This window comes from Amblyomma maculatum, chromosome 5 (genome assembly GCF_055883805.1).
Source record: "Amblyomma maculatum isolate TAMU_Amacu chromosome 5, ASM5588380v1, whole genome shotgun sequence".
Taxonomy (NCBI): Eukaryota; Metazoa; Arthropoda; class Arachnida; order Ixodida; family Ixodidae; genus Amblyomma; species Amblyomma maculatum.
This window is the reverse complement of record NC_139348.1, coordinates 100,484,876-100,505,297: the sequence shown is the minus strand read 5'-3', so window position 1 is coordinate 100,505,297 and position 20,422 is coordinate 100,484,876. Positions and strand designations below refer to the sequence as shown.

Here is a 20,422-nt window from a genome sequence, read left to right as displayed (position 1 = left end):
ATTACCTTCAGTTCAGTAGAATCTACCATAATCATTAATAAATTGCATCCAATCAACCTACCTCTGTCCCGTATAATCCCTACAAACAACACCATTACCTCAAGCGAACCATTCTATACGTGCATAATATTTCAGATAGGTTTTGGATATCTTCTTCTCAAACTAGTGTATAGCGACGGCTTTTGAACACAACGTGCCCAATAAGCTATTGTGTATAGGTTTTATGGCAAAGTGAACGTTGAATCACAGGTGGCGGTGTCCTCAAAGCTGTCCTTCGTTTATTTGGTGCCACGATACAGCTATGGAATCAGTGCAGCCTCACGTGTGATCTCTTCGGTTTGCAAGTGCTGGGTAGTGGCTCAGAATACCGTCCCTCAGCAGCGATGTACTCAGTGCACAAGTCATCGGAATCTCGGCAACCTGTAAAGTGCAGATACAATCCTCATAAACTGAAATAACATAGGAATGATGTTTAGCAGCGTTCGCCTCTATTTCATTGAGTATATGTCTTCCTTTTTACTCGAGTAGGCTATGTATTATTTTCCCCTCTGGGTAACTTGCGCTAGACGTCCCCGAAAGGCGTAAATTGCGCATCGCGGTTCTTACGACTGATATGCTGCCGTTAACGGCTCTTAAATGATCCCAACTCTAATATACTACAGCAAATAAAGAATTTTGCTTCCGCGGACAGCGACTCTGAAGTTATAGCTAGTGGGTTGGTGCGTGATCTAGTTTACCGGTGTTTATTAAGAGACGGCTGACGCTTCTGCCGTGAAGAGACGCCGCGTAGAGGTTTAATGTGGGTGCCGTGTACATACACTCCAGTATCCGAAACTGGAACTCCGTTGTGCCCGGCAGTTTGGTTCTTCGACTATATGCCAACCGACTCATGACCATCCACAGTAGAGAAACGAACGCCGACATTCCTCATGACGCAACCTTGCAAATGGGCACACTTGTTGTTCGCTGCCAGTGACGTCAACATCCGGCTAACGATCTGTGAGCGCGTATTAGAGCCCTACTCATGGGAAACTGCTGCCATGCTTGCTAATGCAATTTCATACATGGCGGGTAAGCGATTTGGGTAAATAAATAAACGATGTCCATATAGTTATACATTTAATATGGCTGTTGGTTAATGGTGCAGGCGGTTCCGCGGCACGTTTGTTTACTGAGGATATATGGTGAAGAACTTGAATATGAAATATACTTTCTTTTGCTTGTTAGTTATCCTTTGAGATATATTTGGTATTGTAAGTGTTAAAAAGGTAGCAGATAAAAAATATTGTGCGGTGTTTTATTACTGAAGGGTAGGCTGAAAACGTAAAAGTTCAAGATTTCCTTCTTTATTATAAAACTATGATTGTGTAACAACAGTATACATATATTTTTATAGCTCCAACTCGCAACGAAAAACGAGCACTCGCAACGAAGTGCAATGTGAACACCAAGGTTTTCTTTTTAGAGGAATGCGGCTTGATACCTGCTACTATTACTCTCCGACTCTTCGAAACATCTCTGTGCATAGTCTGAAACGGTATAAGATTCTCACGCAGAAATATTACGCACTTTTAGTTTTTGCTCCCCGAAAAGTTGACTTTGTCATGTTTTTCAGGCGGCATATTAGACGACAAAGTGCGTAAAATTATTAAGTACAAATGTGTGTTTGACTAGCTCCTAGATATACGCCGGTGGAGTCTGTTTAGCTGGATGGCAAGGCAAGGCTGTTGCAATAAATAATTAGAGCTGGATGATCACGGGAATAGTTAAAAAAAAAAAACTAAAATACATTTTTTTGTTCGGCGGTTTTATTACTTGCAAATAGTAATGGTCGTGAGCGTAAAAAGTCCGTTTTCACTTTTTTTTTTGTTCGGCAGTGTGTGTTCAAATATCAGCATAAAATAATCACACGTGAGAGCTCGTGTGGTTGTCTTTCACGCTTCGTACAAAGAAGCTTCGGATTGTCTTCTAATCTCGCCAAAATCATTTTTACTTCTTCCTTATCAATATTTACAAAGCTGGTCGCACACGTCGACATCGCCTTAAAGGGCATGTGGCGCCAGCATTAACAGTTCCCTTTTGCTGAATTCTCCTAGGCTCACATTCGTTAACAATCAACTTGCTACTGGAGTAAGGCATTTTGTTTGTATCCATACTATCCCATACATGATCATTAACATGCAGTCTTAAAATTCCGCAATATCTGAAATAGCAGATAAACAGAGATATAAATGTTCACTTTAAAGAACCGTGCAAACGTATCTGTGTGGCTTAGGTTAGAACATCTATCTCGATATGCAAGGATTCTAATCTCACACCTTGATCACAAAAGCTAAGCCCGACTAGGCAGCTCCTGGCCTCTCGGCCATGTCACGTGGTCTTAGGACGTCACACAACTTAACGACCAGTCAGTGCGCTGGAATCTAAGCTGCCAACAATTACCTACCAGAGTTATATGGCATGAATGTTCGCTCACAGCCCGAGCAACGCTGACAACTTTCCTCTAACGCTATCGAGTCAATCATCAAGCCACTATTTATCGCATGAAGGTTGCATACGGTGCCATTCTATGTGCCGGAATGTAACCCCAGCTCACCGAGCTTTGAAATGCTCTTTTACCCAACTTTAGATATTTGTACTGATGCGTATACAAATAAGGAAATCTTTAAAAGGTGTTCGACGCCCAAAAAGTTGACATGCTTGAACTTTGTAACATAATATTGGTACATGCAATTGGAAATGATAATAATGATTCTTTATTTATTTAAATATTCTTGTAATCATTAAGCTCAACAGTGGACGTAATGCCCACTTTCCTATGTTAGCTACCTGGCTTACTTGTACTGATGTATCTTGTACAGCTTTATTATCACATCTGTATTAAGTAATTTGAAACAGGCGGTACATTACCAGTTAAGCAAAGTAGCATATAGCTTTTACTAAAAAATAAATTGCTTTTAGCATTTACATATTTATTGATAGAATAGGACGATGAGTTTTGCATGGAGACAATTCGACACTAAAGTTTATTCACGGGCAAGGATTGTGGTCTATATCTAAGTTGCTGTTAGGACGAGTCGCTTACCAAGATCTTGGAGAGTCCGTTCCAGTTCATTCTTGAATATGTGCAAGACCTCATCAACTCCTTCCTTGCCCTGATAAGGAACAAGACTATCAAAACAAAGCACACAAGAATAAGTATACTTAAACTAAGGCCTCTGCACCGAATGTGCCGACAATTTTTGGTGTGTCTTAAAACAATTTGACAAAGGGAATCATTTCAACATTCTTTGATTGATCTATTGCTTCTGGGGAAAATACTCTTTGAAGAACAAGACCGCAAACATTTTAAAAGTATTCACCAGGCTTTTACAAAGGCGTTTGAAAGAGGCTGAAATATATATGTATCTCCATTAGCTCGTATTCAGCATGATTTGTTTGGTTATATTAGGCAAGGGTATTGTGAGCCGACTTTGAACAGTTCGTTTGTAGCAGGCCTTTGCCCTCGTGCAGAGCTAGCATAAGACTTGCGTAATGACTGTGTGCGAGTGTCCACGTTATGCGACAAGTAAACAAACATCCACCTAGTGAAATTATTGTGGGGTGCAGTTAGAAAGGTGCATGTATGCCAGCAAGCCAATAATTATTATTCACTGGAAGGAAAAAGCTCAAAATTTACTATTTTATAAGGAATACAGTTGAAAACTTGCCCACAAAAAAAGTTAAGTGAACGCTATCTGCTGTTTATGCCTTTTTCACCTGGCAGGAATACTTAAACCATGATTGATGTTCGTTGGGCTAGTTGGTTAATCATGACTTCAATAACAGCGCAGGTAGAAAGAAGAAACGGTAAGGAACAAGAGAATAGAGCGCCGACATTGCGTTGTATTCTCTTGTGCCTTACCGTTCCTTCTATCTACCTGCGCAGTTATTGAAGGAATACTGAATTGCCTGATTCCATACAGTTTTGAAAATTCAATTTTGCGTCTTTTGGCACGAATCTGTAAGCAAAATTCGCAAGGTAAAAATGGGCAAATTTAACTTCAAAAAGACTAAAGTTTCGAAATGCACGAAAGCATATTCATACACGTTATGAAGTCACCCCTGCCTTAAACACGAAATTATGTATCTCAAAAACAATTATTTTTGCTTGTTTGAATTGTGCTGTTAAGATGGTGCTAGCATCAGCAAAAATTTACAGGGTGCATGTTCTGCAGCACAACATTACGATGTAGCAGCATGACTTATTAGCATCAGATGGAGCACATCCATCTCTAATACCTTTGATCACGAGATATAATTAAGTGACTCCGCGGAAGTACATTTCTTTGCACACAAAATTCACGAATATCTTTAACGAGGGCAGCCACGTGAAAAAGGAAAGTGGATGAGGCATACGTTGTATGCGAGTCCCCATAACACGGGCCTGCCCAAGAAGACTGCACGCGCTCCGAGGCTGAGAGCCTTGGTGACATCAGCACCTGAGCGCACGCCACCATCCAGGTATATCTCCATGCGGTCACCAACAGCGGCCACAATCTCAGGAAGAGCCTCAATCTGCAAAAGTGCATATGTTTAACGACTTAGGAGGGTTTTATTCAACTGACCTAAAAGTGACGAACTCCTAAAGGACGATTCCCCTTTCTCTCGCTATATTCAGCGACAGTGTTAAAAATGGGCCACGCAAGATACTCAGCAAGGAGGTATAAAATATTTCCAAATATAACTTTCTTAATGTTCACCTCGCAATGATATTTCACATACTGGAGTGCCGCTGACCTGATAGTACGTGGCTTTTCCTTTACGTGGTGTCCTAAGACAATTACACCGCACCCGCCTTGAACTTTGGGCAGGACGGGGCTGTTTATACCATAATCTACAAGCGAAACTCAACTTTAATCAGAGTCATAATCGAGCAACCACTGTTCCCTATTACTTCGCAAACCGCCCCACAGGGTCGGTTGACCTGGGTCACGAAGATTGGACTCGACGGCGATGCACGAGCAAATACCAGTGGCATCAAGTAGAGAAAAAAACAAAAGCGCCAAAATTGTTGATGAGGAAGGCAGAAAAAAAAAAGGAAACTGAGGTCTTGCATTTCCGTTGTTTTTTGCCACTTGAGGCACTGCAATACTTACTTGTGTTAAAAATGATTTAGTTATGCAACATTAGCTGAAACGCAAACTGTTATTTAAAAACGTATATGCTTGTTTTCTAACAGCAGCTAGAAGCTCCTCTTTGCTACCCATCGTCACCAAGGCCTGTGGCTATATCGGTTTCAGCCTACGCTAACCGACCGGTGCATACCTAGTCGTCTTTTAATTTCATTTAATACGGCTGCGCGCTTTTTATCAGCGTCCGTCTCAAATGTTATCTCACTTTCTGAGTTATTGCTACGGCCTCATCTGCTTCATGATGCACTTGCTTTCCTGATATTAATGCTGCTGCTACCACTGAAAGGACTCTGCTGCACGAGGCAGATACCACACAACGTGCGAAGTACGATTATGATGGTGATGAAGAAGAAATGATGTTCACCACGCAAGGGCATCTTTAGGCAAAGAGCGCCAAACGCAAGGTAAAAGGTCAGCTCAAATAAAAACATTTGTTCAGTGTGAAGTTTAATGAAGTGTTGAAACAGTGGTGTATAGGGCCTAAAGTCCATCGCTGTGTATAATCTGTAAAAACAGGTTTGTGTAGGGCACAAAAATTTATTTGTGTGCGGAGTGCTGATGTTACCTTGAAAAGGATAAAAATACAAATTTGCCCGACGGCATAGCGCTGTGACGACTGAGTAGTAGAGTCAAGTGTGCAGCTACGACCGACTGGTGGCCGACCGTAGTAAAGAAGGTGTATTGTGACGTCTGTTTGGGAGCTTTCAGAGGCGAGTTGGGATTATTGCTTGTAGTGTGTAGGTTAGAGCAGGAAGGTGTTCTGTGGTTTGGTCTAATCATTCCTTGAAACTATAATAGCATTCATTGATTAGGCATTTATTTTCAGTACTAATAAAAAAATATCATACATACAGTACGATAATGTACGAGAGTCTGCGACACTTCTATTATATTTGGTTGACGCTGCATCGCAAGGCATATTTTGGTTATTGCATCACAAAGTTTCTTTAGCAGAGTTATTAACTCGAAAACTTATCTGCACCATTAGCGCAGAAGCCGGTGGGGTTAGCGTCCGGCGTCCATGCCTGAATATCGTGAGCGCGCTTCTGGCATCTGGTGTTAATATGGGAGGTTAAAATAAAACCAGGGTGGCGCCCGCATTCCTAGCACGAATATCACTAGAATGCGCCTAGCTGGTGCTAATTGGCTGGTGACATGGCCGGGTACTGTTTTGTCGCCAGAGGCATGTGACGTCACGAGAAAGCACGTCACGTCTGAGTTTACAGGAGTTGCCTACATGGTGAGCACGTTTGAGCTGGAAACCGAACCCACGGCGATACTTGGATCTCCTGTGAGACACGCTCCTGCCAAGCCTTGCAGGCACGTTTGCATGGCTTGTTTGTAGTGGGCTTTTTACATGGGTACAATCCCTCTCAGCTTGGGCAACACACATCCCAGTCCTCTGGCCCAGGGAAATTAGCAGGGGACATGACAACATACTCATTGGTTTGGCAGAGCATGAATCAGCGCTTTACACAATGACGTAGTTATAAGGTGCAGAACTTGTACAAATGTTGCGCGTAGGATTCACTCATGACAGATTGCCGTTACGCATACTACCATGGAATAACATTTTACAGAGTAACGTAATGTTTTCGCATTTGCCCACGTAAGAGACCACATATGTCTCCGAAGATATTTCTGAGCTCCTCATACACCAATACCTTTTCTTAGTTGCCCGGAGTGTTTGCACTTGAGTCTGCTTTATTTAAACATTTTACCTCATGACTGTATTACGAAAAATGTGTTATTTTAGTAGATTCAAAATACAGCCCTAATTTCAATCTGAATGTGCGATGCTATTTATTGGACTCGTAACAAATTAATGCTCAGCCACAAAGATCTCTATCGCATTGTGCATGCACATATTTACGTAATTGTCTCAAGGGACCCGTTTTCCAGAAAATCTGCCATCGATGTTTAGAGCAAAATTTACGGACATGTTTTCGGTGGGTTGAATGAGCGAGGTGACATGGCCATGGATTATGTAGGTATTGTGTTGTTATGTAGTTAATCGACAAAACGCAAAATGTATCATATGACCGATTTGGTAGACGGGCTGCACTATTGTGATGAGAGGACGAAATGGGAATCCAACCTTACGGTGCCCTTCGATCCACAGGCAGACATACTGCGCCTAGGCATCCTGCCTCTAACCGCAAAATGAGCCGTTATTAACAACGTGGAGTAATTTAATTATGTTTAAATGCGAAGCATCAGTGTTCCGCGAGTGATTTTTAACTTATGTTGACGTGATAGCTTTATAGAGGCTCTTATTCAGATTCCGGCGCCGGCGTTGTCGGTATTGTAAGCAAGAAATCACAGGCGTTGCTCAGGTGTATTAGTTGACAGGTGACATTGTCGTGCACTGCGTGGTGGTCGGCTTGCGCGAAAAAAACAGACCTCTTGTAGAAAATATGGTACGCGCTTCAATAAGGATTTCACTTTGAGATGAAGGCATGACAATAGAATCCAGGATTCAGATGTCACTGAGGTCTATGCTAGACAATCTGCCCCTAGGAAACGTAGGCGCAATCGTGCGGTTTGGTTAGGGAACGAATTTATATCTTTATCGGCTTGCCTTCCCCTAATAGTGATTTACGCCTGTATGTTTATTTGTATGTGGAGGTAACTGAGGCAAACAAATAGGCACAATCGTGCGGTTTGGTTAGAGCACAAATTTATATTGTAAGAGAAGGTTTAATCTATATGTCGAGGACGGCGTCGAGGTCGGCAAGGCAGCGCACGATGATCAAACCAACACGATGACCTGCGCGATCACAATTCCACAGACTGCTTCCTCTTCATCAGCGTCCAGCAAAAAGGGCTCATCTTCTTCACAATGCCCCCTAGAGAAAAAGGAGCCATCCTGGCGACTTAAGGGGACGAAGGTACAATTGGATCGTAGAACGGCTTAAGACGCTGCACATGTACAGTCTCGCGGCCACGGCGTCGCAAATCGGAAGGTGGCGTAAGCGGCTCAAAAATATAGTTCACTGGTGTAGTGCGCTCGCCGACACGATAGGGCCCGTGATACATTGAGATCAGCTTTGCGGAGAGACCGGGGCTACCGGGTGGAACCCATAGCCACACAAGTGAGCCGGGCTCAAAGTGCATTCTCCTGATCGGTGTCATGGCGATATTTTTGGCGCCACTGAGAATCGGTCGTAAACGTGCGAGCAACCTGGCGGCATTCTTCGGCATACTTGGCAGCTTCTGTCACTGTAGGGTATTCTGATGGATCAGGGTCGTAGGGGAGGACAGTATCAAGGGGAGCAGATGGATGCCGACCGTAAAGCAAAAAGAACCGAGAGAAACCCGTGCTAAATTGCGTAGCACTATTGTACGCATAGGTGATGTAAGGAAGGACAATGTCTCAATTCGTGTGGTTTGATACGACGTACCTCGTGAGCATGTCGCCGAAGGTGCGATTAAATCGTTCAACAAGGCCATTAATTTGCGGGTGGTAAGCGGTGCAAGTCCGGTGAATGATTTTGCACTAATCGAGCAGGGCTTGAACGACTTCGGATAAGAAAGCACGGCCTCTGTCGCTGAGCAATTCACGAGGAGCACCGTGACGGAGAATAAAGTTCTTCAATAAGAAACCGGCCACATCGCGAGCTGTTGCAGCTGGGAGCGCGGCAGTTTCGGCATATCGCGTCAGGTGGTCGACGGCGACAATGCCCCAGCGATTGCCATCGGGTGTGTACGGAAGAGGGCCATATAGGTCAATTCCAATGCGGTCGAATGGTCTAAGCGGGCATGTGAGAAGCTGTAACTCACCAACCGAACGGGGAGAGGCAGGTTTGCGGCGTTGGCACGTCAAGCGCGATCGAACGTACCCGAGAACCGAGTTGTACATACCGCGCCAATAGTAACGAAGACGGATTCGTGTGTACGTCTTGAAATCTCCGGCGTGTCCGCACTCTAGATCGGCAGGAAAAGCTGTACATATTTGGGCCCGTAAACGGCGCGGAATCACTAGGAGCCATTTCCGTCCACTTAAGTGGTAGTTGCGCCGGTAAAGGAGGTTATCCCGAATCTCATAGTGGGAAGCTTGACGGCGAAGGGCGCGTGAAGGGGTAATCGCTGATTGGTTTGAAAGGTAGTCAATAAGTGAGGCGATCCATGGATCCTTCCGTTGTTCGGCAGGCATGTCACTGACGTCGATCGAAGATGCCACGGAGTCTAAGACGGAGAAGCTGGCAAAGGGCGGCTGGAAGCGATGAGCGAGATAAAACGTCGGCGTCTTTATGTTTGCGACCAGATCGGTAAATAACGCGGATATCGTATTCTTGCAAACGCAGAGCCCACCGTGCCAAGCGGCCGGATTGGTCCTTGAGCGATGAAAGCCAGCATAGGGCATGATGGTCCGTGACTACGTCAAAAGAACTGCCGTAAAGGTAAGGGCGAATCTTTGTGATTGCCCAGACAATGACCAAGCACTCCTTTTCCATTACAGAGTAGTTCGCTTCGGCTTTGGTGAGAGTACGGCTGGCGTAAGCGACTACGTACTCGCCGGAGCCAGAGGGGCGCCGAGCAAGCACAGCTCCGAGACCGACACCACTCGCGTCTGCGTGCACTTCGGTTGGCGCCTGGGGGTCAAAATGGCGCAGGATGGGCGGGGCAATGAGGAGGCGGCGCAAGGTGTTGTAGGCGTCGTCGCATGCTGATGACCACAGCGAAATGTCTGAGTTATTGCCGAGGAGCTCAGTCAGCGGGGCGAAAATGGAAGCAAAGTTCCGTATAAAACGCCGAAAATATGAGCACAAACCCAAAAAACTCCTTAGTCGCTTGATGGTAGTAGGTTTCGGGAATGCAGTTACAGCTCGTAGTTTGGCGGGATCACGAAGGATACCATCTTTGGACACAACGTGGCCCGAAATGGTCAGCTCACGAGCAGCGAAACAACACTTCTTCAAGTTGAGCTGCAGACCCACGTTCGCAAGACATGTCAAGACCTGCTTCAGTCGAGAGAGGTGGGTCGCAAAGTCCGGCGAGAACACCACGATGTCGTCAAAGTAACAAAGGCACGTCTTCCATTTTAGGTCACGCAGAACTGTTGTTGTTGTTGCTGTCGTTGCTCTCCTCTAATTTGATGGCACATACCCACACAGCGTATCCATCATACGCTCGAATGTAGCATCTTCTTCACAATATCTTTATCGGCTTGCCTTCCCCTAATAGTGATTTACGCCTGTATGCTTATTTTTATGTGGGGGATAACTGAGGCAAACAAATGAAATGTTACTGACTAAACCAGTAGCATAGCTAATGAACGCTAATGAGAGTGCGCAAGGGGTCCGCTCGGCAGAGGGGAGTAATTAACGCTGCCTCGTCATACCAATAAGGCGTAGCCGGAGGTGTCCATTGAGTTCAGCAACCTCTTCTGCCCCTGTTTCCTCTAAATCAAGTCATTGTTTTAGGAATCGATATGAGAATTTTAATGAAAATTGGCTTCAATATGTATTGTGCGAGCGAAACTAAAACATAATATTGTCACAGTCTAACCTCCCGAACATATGGGCTCGGATAAAACCATGTATCATTCGGTGACTTAAAGAAGCTGTCGTGTTAAGGCTTTAACAGACTAAATTTACGACCGACGCACGGGTAGCTGATGAAAAAAAAAAGACCCAACTAAGATTGTTATCCAAATATTCTCTTGCTCATGAGGACACGTTGCGTCTTCATGTTCACCTTAGTGTTCTTTCTACAAATGTTCGCCGAAACATCCTAAGTTGGCGCGTTGACATAGATCAGAACTTCCAGCCTTTCAAGCCTTACTTTTTTTTTTTCAAAAGGTAAGTACTAAAGCGTCCTCACAAATACGAAGCATTGTTTTGTATTGCTCAATTTTTTCAAATAATGTGCATTGACAGAATTCAGTTAAAAAAAATGTCCCTTCGATTTATTTGGGAGAAGACAGCATTTATGATACTTGAAAAGCTTACCGTTGCCGGAACCCCGTCTAGTATTCGGCCTCCGTGGTTGGAGACAAGTACAGCCGCCGCTCCATATTTCAAAGCTGTCAGTGCGGATTCCGCTGCAACCAAGAATATGTTTTCTGTTCATTGTAAATAGGCTGCGCAGGGCGAAAAGGGTAAATTGCTTACGAACCTCGAACATTCAGGGAGTTGGAAATGCGGTCACTGGTAGGAATCATTCACAGCGGATTACCAATGGCATAATTTGGTTAAATACATACTAGCAAACTATTTTATAGATTCAAGAGCATATATTACCTGCATTTCATGGAAGAACCGACTCGAGTGAAGGTATGGCAAAAAGCTGCACAGCCGTCTTTCCTCAATGTATTCAACACTAGCGCCACAGCAATCAATAAGCACTTTGTGCCCTTTATTATGCACGTTTATTGACGTTTTCTCCCTGTGTTCAATGCCATAATTATAATTAAAAAAATAGAAAGCAGGAAATCCTCAGCGAAATTTGTTACTTTTGCTTGCAGCTGTATTCGAAGCTTTAGTAGAGGGGAAGCGATTGACGCACTTGCAAAATACCTACATGTCTCTTCTCAAAGTTTTAGTTTCTGGCGAAATAACGGTAATTAGGTATGCCTTTTTTAGTAGGCAGTTAGAATTTAAAACATACAGATGTCAATATTTTCTATTGTTATCTTACCAGTGAGAACACCTTTGACGACGATGGGAAGACCGGAGACATGCCGCAACCAGCGGATATCTTCCCACGTGGCTGAAGGTGAGTGGAGGTTGCCTATGGAGTCTGCACTTGCTGGATCATATGTCAGTGAGCGGCCTGGCATTGATGCCTCCAGGTTGGCAAAGCTAGGTGTCAACAGAGACGAACAATCTATCTCTACTGTTATTGCATATAAAATGTTTTAAAGCAATGATGCTTTGTAGCTGTGCTTCTCGCCAAGAAATTCGTAATGGCGTGGTCATGCCAATTTGAAGCAAACGTACTTCTGAAATTGGATGAAAGTTCTACCGCGAACTGTTGCCTCGAAACGGGTAAAGTAGCTAAGTCTAAGCAGAGGAGAAACGAGTCATTTATTCAGCAGCTGTCTTTAGCACCTCAACAGGAAATGTCGTGAGACAATGGTCAGTCTTTCAAAGTTAGCATTTGATAAAACATGCAACACCCTGAGGGCCGTGACGTTCTTCAGTACCATGACCAATTCACCGCGGGGCTAACGCGGTAATGTATATTGTTACGACTCAAGGAGCCGCAGACGGGGGAATAGGCACTGTGGGGACGTACAGCGAGGTGCAGACAAATCCACAAACCGTTCTGCAAATATTCGAACTAAGTCCAGCCCAAGCGTTCTCCGCGCGCCAACAACCACTTCGTAATCTTTGCGGCCCAGCGCGGAGGCTACGCAGTGCTAGGTATTGGACATTATTCCCCTCTACCAAAAAGTGAGCATCGTTTCGATGCGAAAAGAGTTATGTACAAATGAAAAACGAAACAAAAAAAACCCACACAATTACTGCATAAAAAAGCATTGTACAGCCTGGGAAAGATGGGAAACAGAGAGATACCTCGTAAACACAGTGTCGATGACGCTTAGTCATGCGGAAGTATGGCTTCAGCCTCACCACGTGCACGAATTCCGACCGCTGACGCCGATGACCCACGGTCGCAGTTCCATCAGGCACAACTTCGTAGTTCACGTTGCTAAGGTGGTGAAGGACTTTGCACGGCCCAAAATACCGATGCAGGAGCTTTTCCCACAGGCCCTGAGACGAAGGGGGTCCGCACCTACACCTTGCCACCCTATTCATAGCGCACGCCAATGATGCGAATGTTGTAATGTCGGGCATCGGCAGCTGGTTGTCCCTTGATGTGCAAGTGGGCTAGCTATTGTACATGTTCCGCTTGATCCACGAATTGGCCAGCATCGGATGTGATGTTTCATTGCCGCACGGTAACATGGCGTCTAACATCATGCGCACTTCGCTACCATGCACGAGACGAAACGGGGTAAAGCGTGTTGTTTCCTGCCTCGCGATATTGTAAGTTAAGGTGATATAAGGCAGGACTTTAACCTACGTCTTGGGTCATCTATGTGCATGGATATCATGTCTGCCTAGGCCTTGTTGAGCCGTTTTGTTAGGCCATTCGTTTGTGAGTGGTCTTGTTGAGCCGTACTGTTATGCCATTGGTTTGTGAGTGGTAGGCGGCGGTTATTCGGCGTTGAGTATGGCTCAGTGTCAGGATATCCTGCAAGAACTTTGCGGTGAATGCCCTTGGTCAGTGATGATGCCCGATGCAGCGCCATGTCGAAAAAAAGATGTGCATTACGAACGTAGCCACTTCGGCAGCAGAATCACGTTGCAAGGTTCTTGAGAGTTCCTTGGACTGCCAGAAGATCAAATTTATTTATTTATTTATTAGTACCTCACAGGCCCCGAAGAGCATTGGGTGAGGGGGGCAAATCGGTACAAGAATATCGTACAAGAACGCGGTACAAGTCAAATACAAGAAAGGAACACGAAATTTATACAAAACCGAGTTAAAATAACATCAGACACGAGACACGAAAAACAACGTTAAGTCGATATTGTCGACCATAAACCCTGCTCATTGGAGGGTCAAATTCTAAAGTTAAAGCTCAGCTACTTTGGTCATCTGATGAGAAGAGAGGAGTCGCTGGAGAAAGATTTGATGTTGGGAAAGGTTGAGGGTCGCCATAGAAGGGGTAGGCAGCGAACAAGATGGTTAGATGGCATACTCGAGGCACTGCAGATGAAGTTATGTGATGTTAGGAAGATAGTGAGAGACCGGAAAGCGTGGCGTGACATGGTCCATAGGGTCACGAAGAGTCGGACACGACTGAACGACTGAACTGACTGAGTCAGTGGCAGCTACTATCTAGCTGTGGGCGGTCGATGACAGCTGAAAGGGCCCAGCCCGGAGGCCGTGCGGTGCTAGGCATGAGACATTATTCTGAATCTGACGCCCTTGCCTGTATCGTCTTGTACTGAATATGTGTTTGTCTCGCAAGTATTGCATTCGGCAACTTCCTGCACGAGTCTATATATGCTATGGCTGTTCAGCGGAATAGATGGCGATGCTGCAATTCTTTATGAGCACTTCTGCCTAATCATCATGGAAGAGGCCAAGACCACGGGCTACAGAAACGCCTAGAACAAGTAGAAGCTATTTATTAAGCTCGACAATTCTCAGTACTCGCTGAGGCTTGTCGCAGGTAACTGTCGCGAGGGTACTGGCTCGTGGGGGCACTGTGGCGTTTCGGCGATTCGCAGTGCAGATCAAAACCCACTGACCTCTGGCTTCTCTGTCACCATTTCGGTGACAGAATTTTCAAATCTATCGATTTGAAAACTCTATCGTGGCACCATGATCGCGGAGAAAGTCAATGCTCAGGATAAAAGGTCGACTCCATTCGCGCAGAATCAGAAGTGGCAACAAACCCGCAGCCACGCACCGTAACTCGGATCGTATACGTACCACGGAGGGTGACAACAGGACCTCCGGCCTAACGTATGTGGGGATCATCCATCGGCGTTGTACGTTTTCAGGGTCATCGTAAGTCGTCAACTAAATATAGAATAATCTGCACCAGTGCCTATTAACGCACTGATTTCCTGTTTGTCGACGAGAGCAGGGACGTCCATAAAGGTCCGTCGTTTGTAGAGCCCACCGAGGGCGAATAGGGATCAAAGTGGTTTACTCGGTGCTGCGAAAGAAGCTGTTCAATGATGCAATTGTCAGTTGTAATGCAATTCAGTCGGTGCGGCGGCGAGAGATGTTCGCGGTTGCGGCGGTCCGCTTCGGAGTGATTCCTTTGGATGGATGATGAATGCTGATTGGTGATACGGCGGCTGCCGGGGCGATGCGACAGGAGCGGCAGTGGAAGCTATTCGGTGAACGGTGTTCGGCGGTCTCTCCTTCAAAGGCCATATTAGGCAGTTTTCTCGACCGGGGCTGAAAGACCCATGTCATGCAGGGGCATAAAAGAATCCGATGGCGAAGAACGACGTGGCGACGGTGACCGCGATTGGCGGCGTGGCGACGAAGGTGCAAAGGCTTGGCTGGTGACGTACTCGGCAGTTTTATATGGCCTCTGACCAGGCCGAGGACGAGGGCTATAGGGGAAAAACCCTGTTAGTCCTAGTTCGCGGTAAGCGCACCGTTGGTAAAGGTGACCGGCCTCGTCACAGTGCTAGTAGAGAGGGATTCGAACTGGAGTGCGTCAAAAGTCCCATTTACGTGGCGCCTGGCGCCACTCCGCTCAGTAGGGTACCGATGGAGCAGCGTGCACTGCAACCACCGAAGGAGTGTACGTCGATGGAACAGAAAGCGGGGCTGAAAGGCGCAGCATGTTCGCATAGGTAACCCGCTGGACGGGTGCACCTGGACTGACCGGACCAACTGATGCCTGGAGTGCGTGCTGGAGTTCTTCGCGGATTACATTACTCAGGAAATTCATAGAAGTCAAAAAGATCCTTGCAGGTTCTGGATCTCCTCGCGGACTATGCAGCGGATTAGTTCACGAAGAGCGCTCGGATCGTTCAGAGGGTCACAGTCAAGTGGGTCCATGGTGGATAACGTGGACACTGGGGTCGTTGGACGGCTGCAGCATTTTTCCATAAGAAAAGCAGCAGTCAAAAACGCCGCGACTGTAGTAGATGAATTTCTAATAAGGCCGCAAAACAACCGTTCTTTCACACCACGCATCAGGTGCCGCAGTTTATTGTCTTTTGGCATAGAGGGATCGGCGCGACAGCAGAGACGCGTGACATCCTCGACGTACATTGCCATTCCCTGGTTCGGGAGCGGGATTCGCGATTTTAGAGCCCACTCGGCATTCTCCTGGCGGCCGCTGCTATTGTAATTACTCAGGAGCTGACGTCGAAAGTCCGGCCAGGCGGACAATGTGGCCTCGCGTTTCTGGAACCACGTCCGGGCAGCATCCTCAAAGTTGAAATAAACGTTCCGGAATTTTTCCAGGTCATTCCAATATAAACAAGCCGATAGTAGTATTATTTAGTTCTGGCTCTAAACAATGAAAAGGAGAAGGGTATATATTTATGGCGTTGACACTTTCTCGATCCCCGTCAGCGTCCCTTTCGGTGTATGCAATTGTGGGCGCGCCGTCGGTTAACGAGTGACAGTGGGTGGGTAATGGGCAATAACTTCCATACATTTTTCTAGTGCTTCTGATGAGAACCCTTACAGCAAAACGTGGTTTAGTGACGGTGAAGAAGTTATTGCGCCTCGTCGAAGCGAAACAGTTCAGGAAAACGCCAAAATGTTCGGCCTGATGTACAGGAAGATAGCATTCAAAAATTTAGGTGAAGTATGTTGCAAAACTATGTCGAATTGTGATCAAAGCATTGAACAGGTTTACTTTGTTAAGAAGAAGGAAAAAATTAGCGAATAAGAAGTGAAATTACCACCATTATTGCTTTTTTTTCTCTTTCTTCTTCCCACTAAAAAACGTAGATGTAGCTTCAGATAACTTTGTCACGCTTAATTATAGGGTACATAGTTAAAGCTGCATTTTTGTGGAGGAAATGCTTACAGTAACTGGCGCCATGTTTCGTGCACTCTTTTAAACTGCAAGCAATTTCTTATCAGTTGCCACTGGTTGCCCGTCTCAGATGAGAAGTTGTGACAATTTGCGGATGCTACCCCTCCGTGGAAAGGATAGTCTGCTGCCTTTTCTCATGCCTTTTGATAGCGATCACAGAAAAGCTAAAATGAAACGAACTGTTTTCTTACCGGAAGCATGGCCTTATTTTCATAAGATTTCGGGTATTTCTCAAAACCGTGACAGACGCAAAATTCCTTTTTGAGCTCTGTCTGAGTTTAGTGGTTCCCCTTCTATTTCTGTTCCTCGTTATGATGCTATATGGTATCTGGTACGTTATACGCCAGAAGGAAAGCGGTAGCTCAGAGCTGCACCTGTTCTCGTTTGGTTTTGATCTCCCTCTTCAAGGCTCGGCGCTTGCGGAAAATTGCTTTATTCTGGCTTTTATTTCATAAACGTTACTTTCTACACCTTTCAACTCTCTTAACTACCAACATTAAAAATTCCTATGCGCAGGGTTCCCTCTAAACGTAAGTGCTGGCCACGTACTTGACTTCGTATACTCAAGCATCAACCGTCCGCTTGCATGATCATAAACGACTCATCTTTGACTTGGTTATATTTATCTAATCCATTTGTTGTTTTGTCAAAGAAAGAATGTTTGCATATCATTTAATTAGCCGGAAGTAAAGTATATGTTTATAACAGTGAGAATAAGATTCGCCTGTGAAAGATTACCTGAGGCCCTTAGAAAGCCGGAAGTTGGTTTTCGTCAGGATGGAGGCTTGTCCAGATATTGGGGAATCCACGGTAACGACAATGGCACCGAAGTCCTGGATGGCAGCTCTCCTCACCAGTGACTCCGTGAGGGACCGGTTTTTGAAAAGGTAGGTCTGCTGCCACAGCACGGTGTCAGGCGCGCTGGCTCTTATGTCTTCAAGTGTTGCAGTGCTCATGGCACTTACGATCATCGCCGTGCCAGCATCACGTGCGGCTGCATCAGAAAAAGGGTTGAAAATGCGAGACTCTCCTTATATTAAGAACTCCCGAGAACACTTGCGCAATGCCTTGCTCTCTCAGACGACGAAGTTAGTTACGTTGTCCAAAGAAACGTTGCTATTGAACTATTTTCCCCACAATGTTTATTAATTACACGGAAAAGAGTTACGTGACTTAACACAGGAGCAGGTAGAACGAAAGGAAGAAGATGGTTTGCATGGTATAAAAAAGAAGAACTGAACAAGGGTAAATAGGGTACGCCTCAGGTCGCAGATGAGCCAACGTTTCGACAAATGGACGTCTTCGTCTGGGCCACAGGAGCGTGTAACAGCATATTCCAACAGATTCACGGGGAACGTTAAGTGGAAGGCACATTTATATTGCATCTCCTTACCGGTAAGCGCCTTAAAACATTATTGTGAGAACATTTTAACCAATTTAGTGACATTTCTTGCGACATATAGGTTACCTTAACCGTTCCACGAAATACGGTGAAAAATCTGCTACACTATGTCACGCTAAATGCCTTTTTAGGACCTGTTCGGACCTGACTTTATGGAAGCTATTCAGAACTAAGGACACTGTTGCTTCCATTTCTCTCTTTATGCACCCTTACCGTGTTCGTAGTCATTTTTGTCCACTAAGTGTGGTAATAACTTTGCTTTCAATCACTGCACGAGAATGGCCTCTGACAGGGACCTGTCTTGGTAACTGCTGCGACACTATCCCAAAAAATGTATCTGTTCTGAGGACACTTGTGGCACTGAAGAATGCAAAAACAAAACACTACGAACTGATTTTACGCTCAAAATGGTTTTAATGCTTTGAAGAAAATAGGCGGACTGCACCAAGACCAGGTGGTTTATAAAATGTTCTAAGGTCAACACGACACTTGGGAGAGAGCACAAAGGTGGCAGCGCCGCAGTACAGTCACCAGGCGAGATTGTGTGAGTGGTGCGCGCGCTGCAGCAAATAGATTGCGTGCATTAATAATCCACTTTTATTCCTACTTTATTTATTGACTTTCACTCTGTGTGCCTAATAAGTAAAATAAATTCCTTGATGATAGTCCTTGAAAAAAGTGCACTTATTTATCACAACAGCCGTCTTAGAACTACATTTTAAGCTCGCCCCACGGTAACACGGACTATAATTGCGCTATATATAGAGTGCAGGACGCGTGATCCAAGTCTGTTTCTTCGTGTTAGCACTTCTGTGGTGATTCAGATTGGACGAGTGATAATTAGAAAATTTTCTGCCCTATTTGAGCGAATATAAGCGGGCACCGGCGACTTATTCAATTATTGAGTCCGCGGACAGCGAGTCGCGGACGGACGAAGTATCATCGTCACCGGCTTTTTCGCAACAGTTACAGAAGACACAGAAGCTTACATTCTGTTTCCTCATCTTGTCCAAGCGGTGCGATCACCAACTCAAAATACCAAAATTTAATTGTCGGAGCAATGTCTTTCGTTACTATTTTTTCCACACACTATCAGCGAACGGAATCGACTTCCACAGGCAATTGCTGAATGTCCCAGTGAAACACTGTTTGGGCTTTGTTGCCAAATGTGTAGCTGTTTGCTTCGTTTAATTTGAATATGCATTCCTGCGATTTGTTTTCCTTTTTTATTTGTTATTGTGGCGTCATTCTGTTGTTTTCTCGTTTACTACACAAAATAGCATCTCGCAAACAACATTTATTGCACCCTGCAATTATGCCTTCGGTATATGCAGGCCTTTTAAATAAATAAGTAAATACAATATTTTAACCATTTTTGCATACGTATCTCCATGAATTTCCGCACACATTGACAGTCTTTAGATGGGCAATGCTCCGAAAAGGGTATGAGCTAGCAATCAATAGTACATCTCAAAACATTGGAGATATTCTCTATTTATTTCTCATGTGATCCCTGAAACTTTTTCATGAACCGAGAATATCAATACTGTAGTGGCAGGTGCCAAATCTTGTCGGATTTATGTAATGCAACATAATAACCAATGAGTTATATGCTTTCACTAGTCTTTGGGTCACACAACCACATTAAACAACTGCAGAACTAGTCAGAATCGAAAATAGCGGTTGTTGAAAGAATTATTTAACTTGATATTATACTCAATGGTGTGTTTCTGGTAGGTAGAACGCGCATTGCTTTCGGAGCTTCCGACTACTCTCGCTTCAGCAGTATGGGTCTTTAATTTCTCATCCAGACACATAGCAATGACGCCAATGGCTCATCATGAATATAATACGCCCTAAATTCAGAGTTCAACGATGGCTTAAAGAGTTCTTCATAAAGACGTCTTTAGGCTGTAGTATATGTGAGGAAGACTGCAGTAGCCGTAACCATCTGCCACAGACCCCATCGCTGCGCCGCTCTACAATAGATATTTGTGCTCTCAGCAAAGAGTTTATTGTCACATTACCAGCTTTGATAGCACACAAAATGCAGTTGATGTGACGCTGAAAGGGCGAGAATGCTTCTGGTCACCGCCAGCGATAAGACATAGACACATACATATACGAATCGGTCAGAGGCTCGATGCGAGTGCGCCCATAGAAGCGTAATCCTAAATTCTTCGCAATTCCATTTTATGATGAGAGCGGCATTTAGTTTGAACAGGCTTTACAGTGCTACGTTTGGAAGGACAGAGGTAGTGCTTCAAAAATACTCGAACGTTTCATAAGATCTTGAGTAGGTAT

The 20,422-nt window shown here is 44.9% G+C and overlaps 1 protein-coding gene across 2 annotated transcripts in view; it reads right to left on the bottom strand.

Moving 5' to 3' along the window:
- Positions 1 to 257: 257 nt before the first annotated feature.
- The window catches only part of LOC146189026 (uncharacterized), a 62,648-nt gene continuing 42,483 nt past the window's right edge, over positions 258 to 20,422 (bottom strand). For both annotated transcript variants that reach the window (XM_084603947.1, XM_084603948.1), the window contains exons 6-11: positions 17,455 to 17,710; positions 11,817 to 11,980; positions 11,129 to 11,220; positions 4,399 to 4,557; positions 3,086 to 3,155; positions 258 to 420 (exon numbers count right to left, since the gene is read on the bottom strand). In XM_084603947.1, coding sequence (XP_084460073.1) covers positions 308 to 420; positions 3,086 to 3,155; positions 4,399 to 4,557; positions 11,129 to 11,220; positions 11,817 to 11,980; positions 17,455 to 17,710 — 854 coding nt within the window. In that variant the 3' untranslated portion in view covers positions 258 to 307. The remainder of the gene's footprint in view (positions 421 to 3,085; positions 3,156 to 4,398; positions 4,558 to 11,128; positions 11,221 to 11,816; positions 11,981 to 17,454; positions 17,711 to 20,422) is intronic.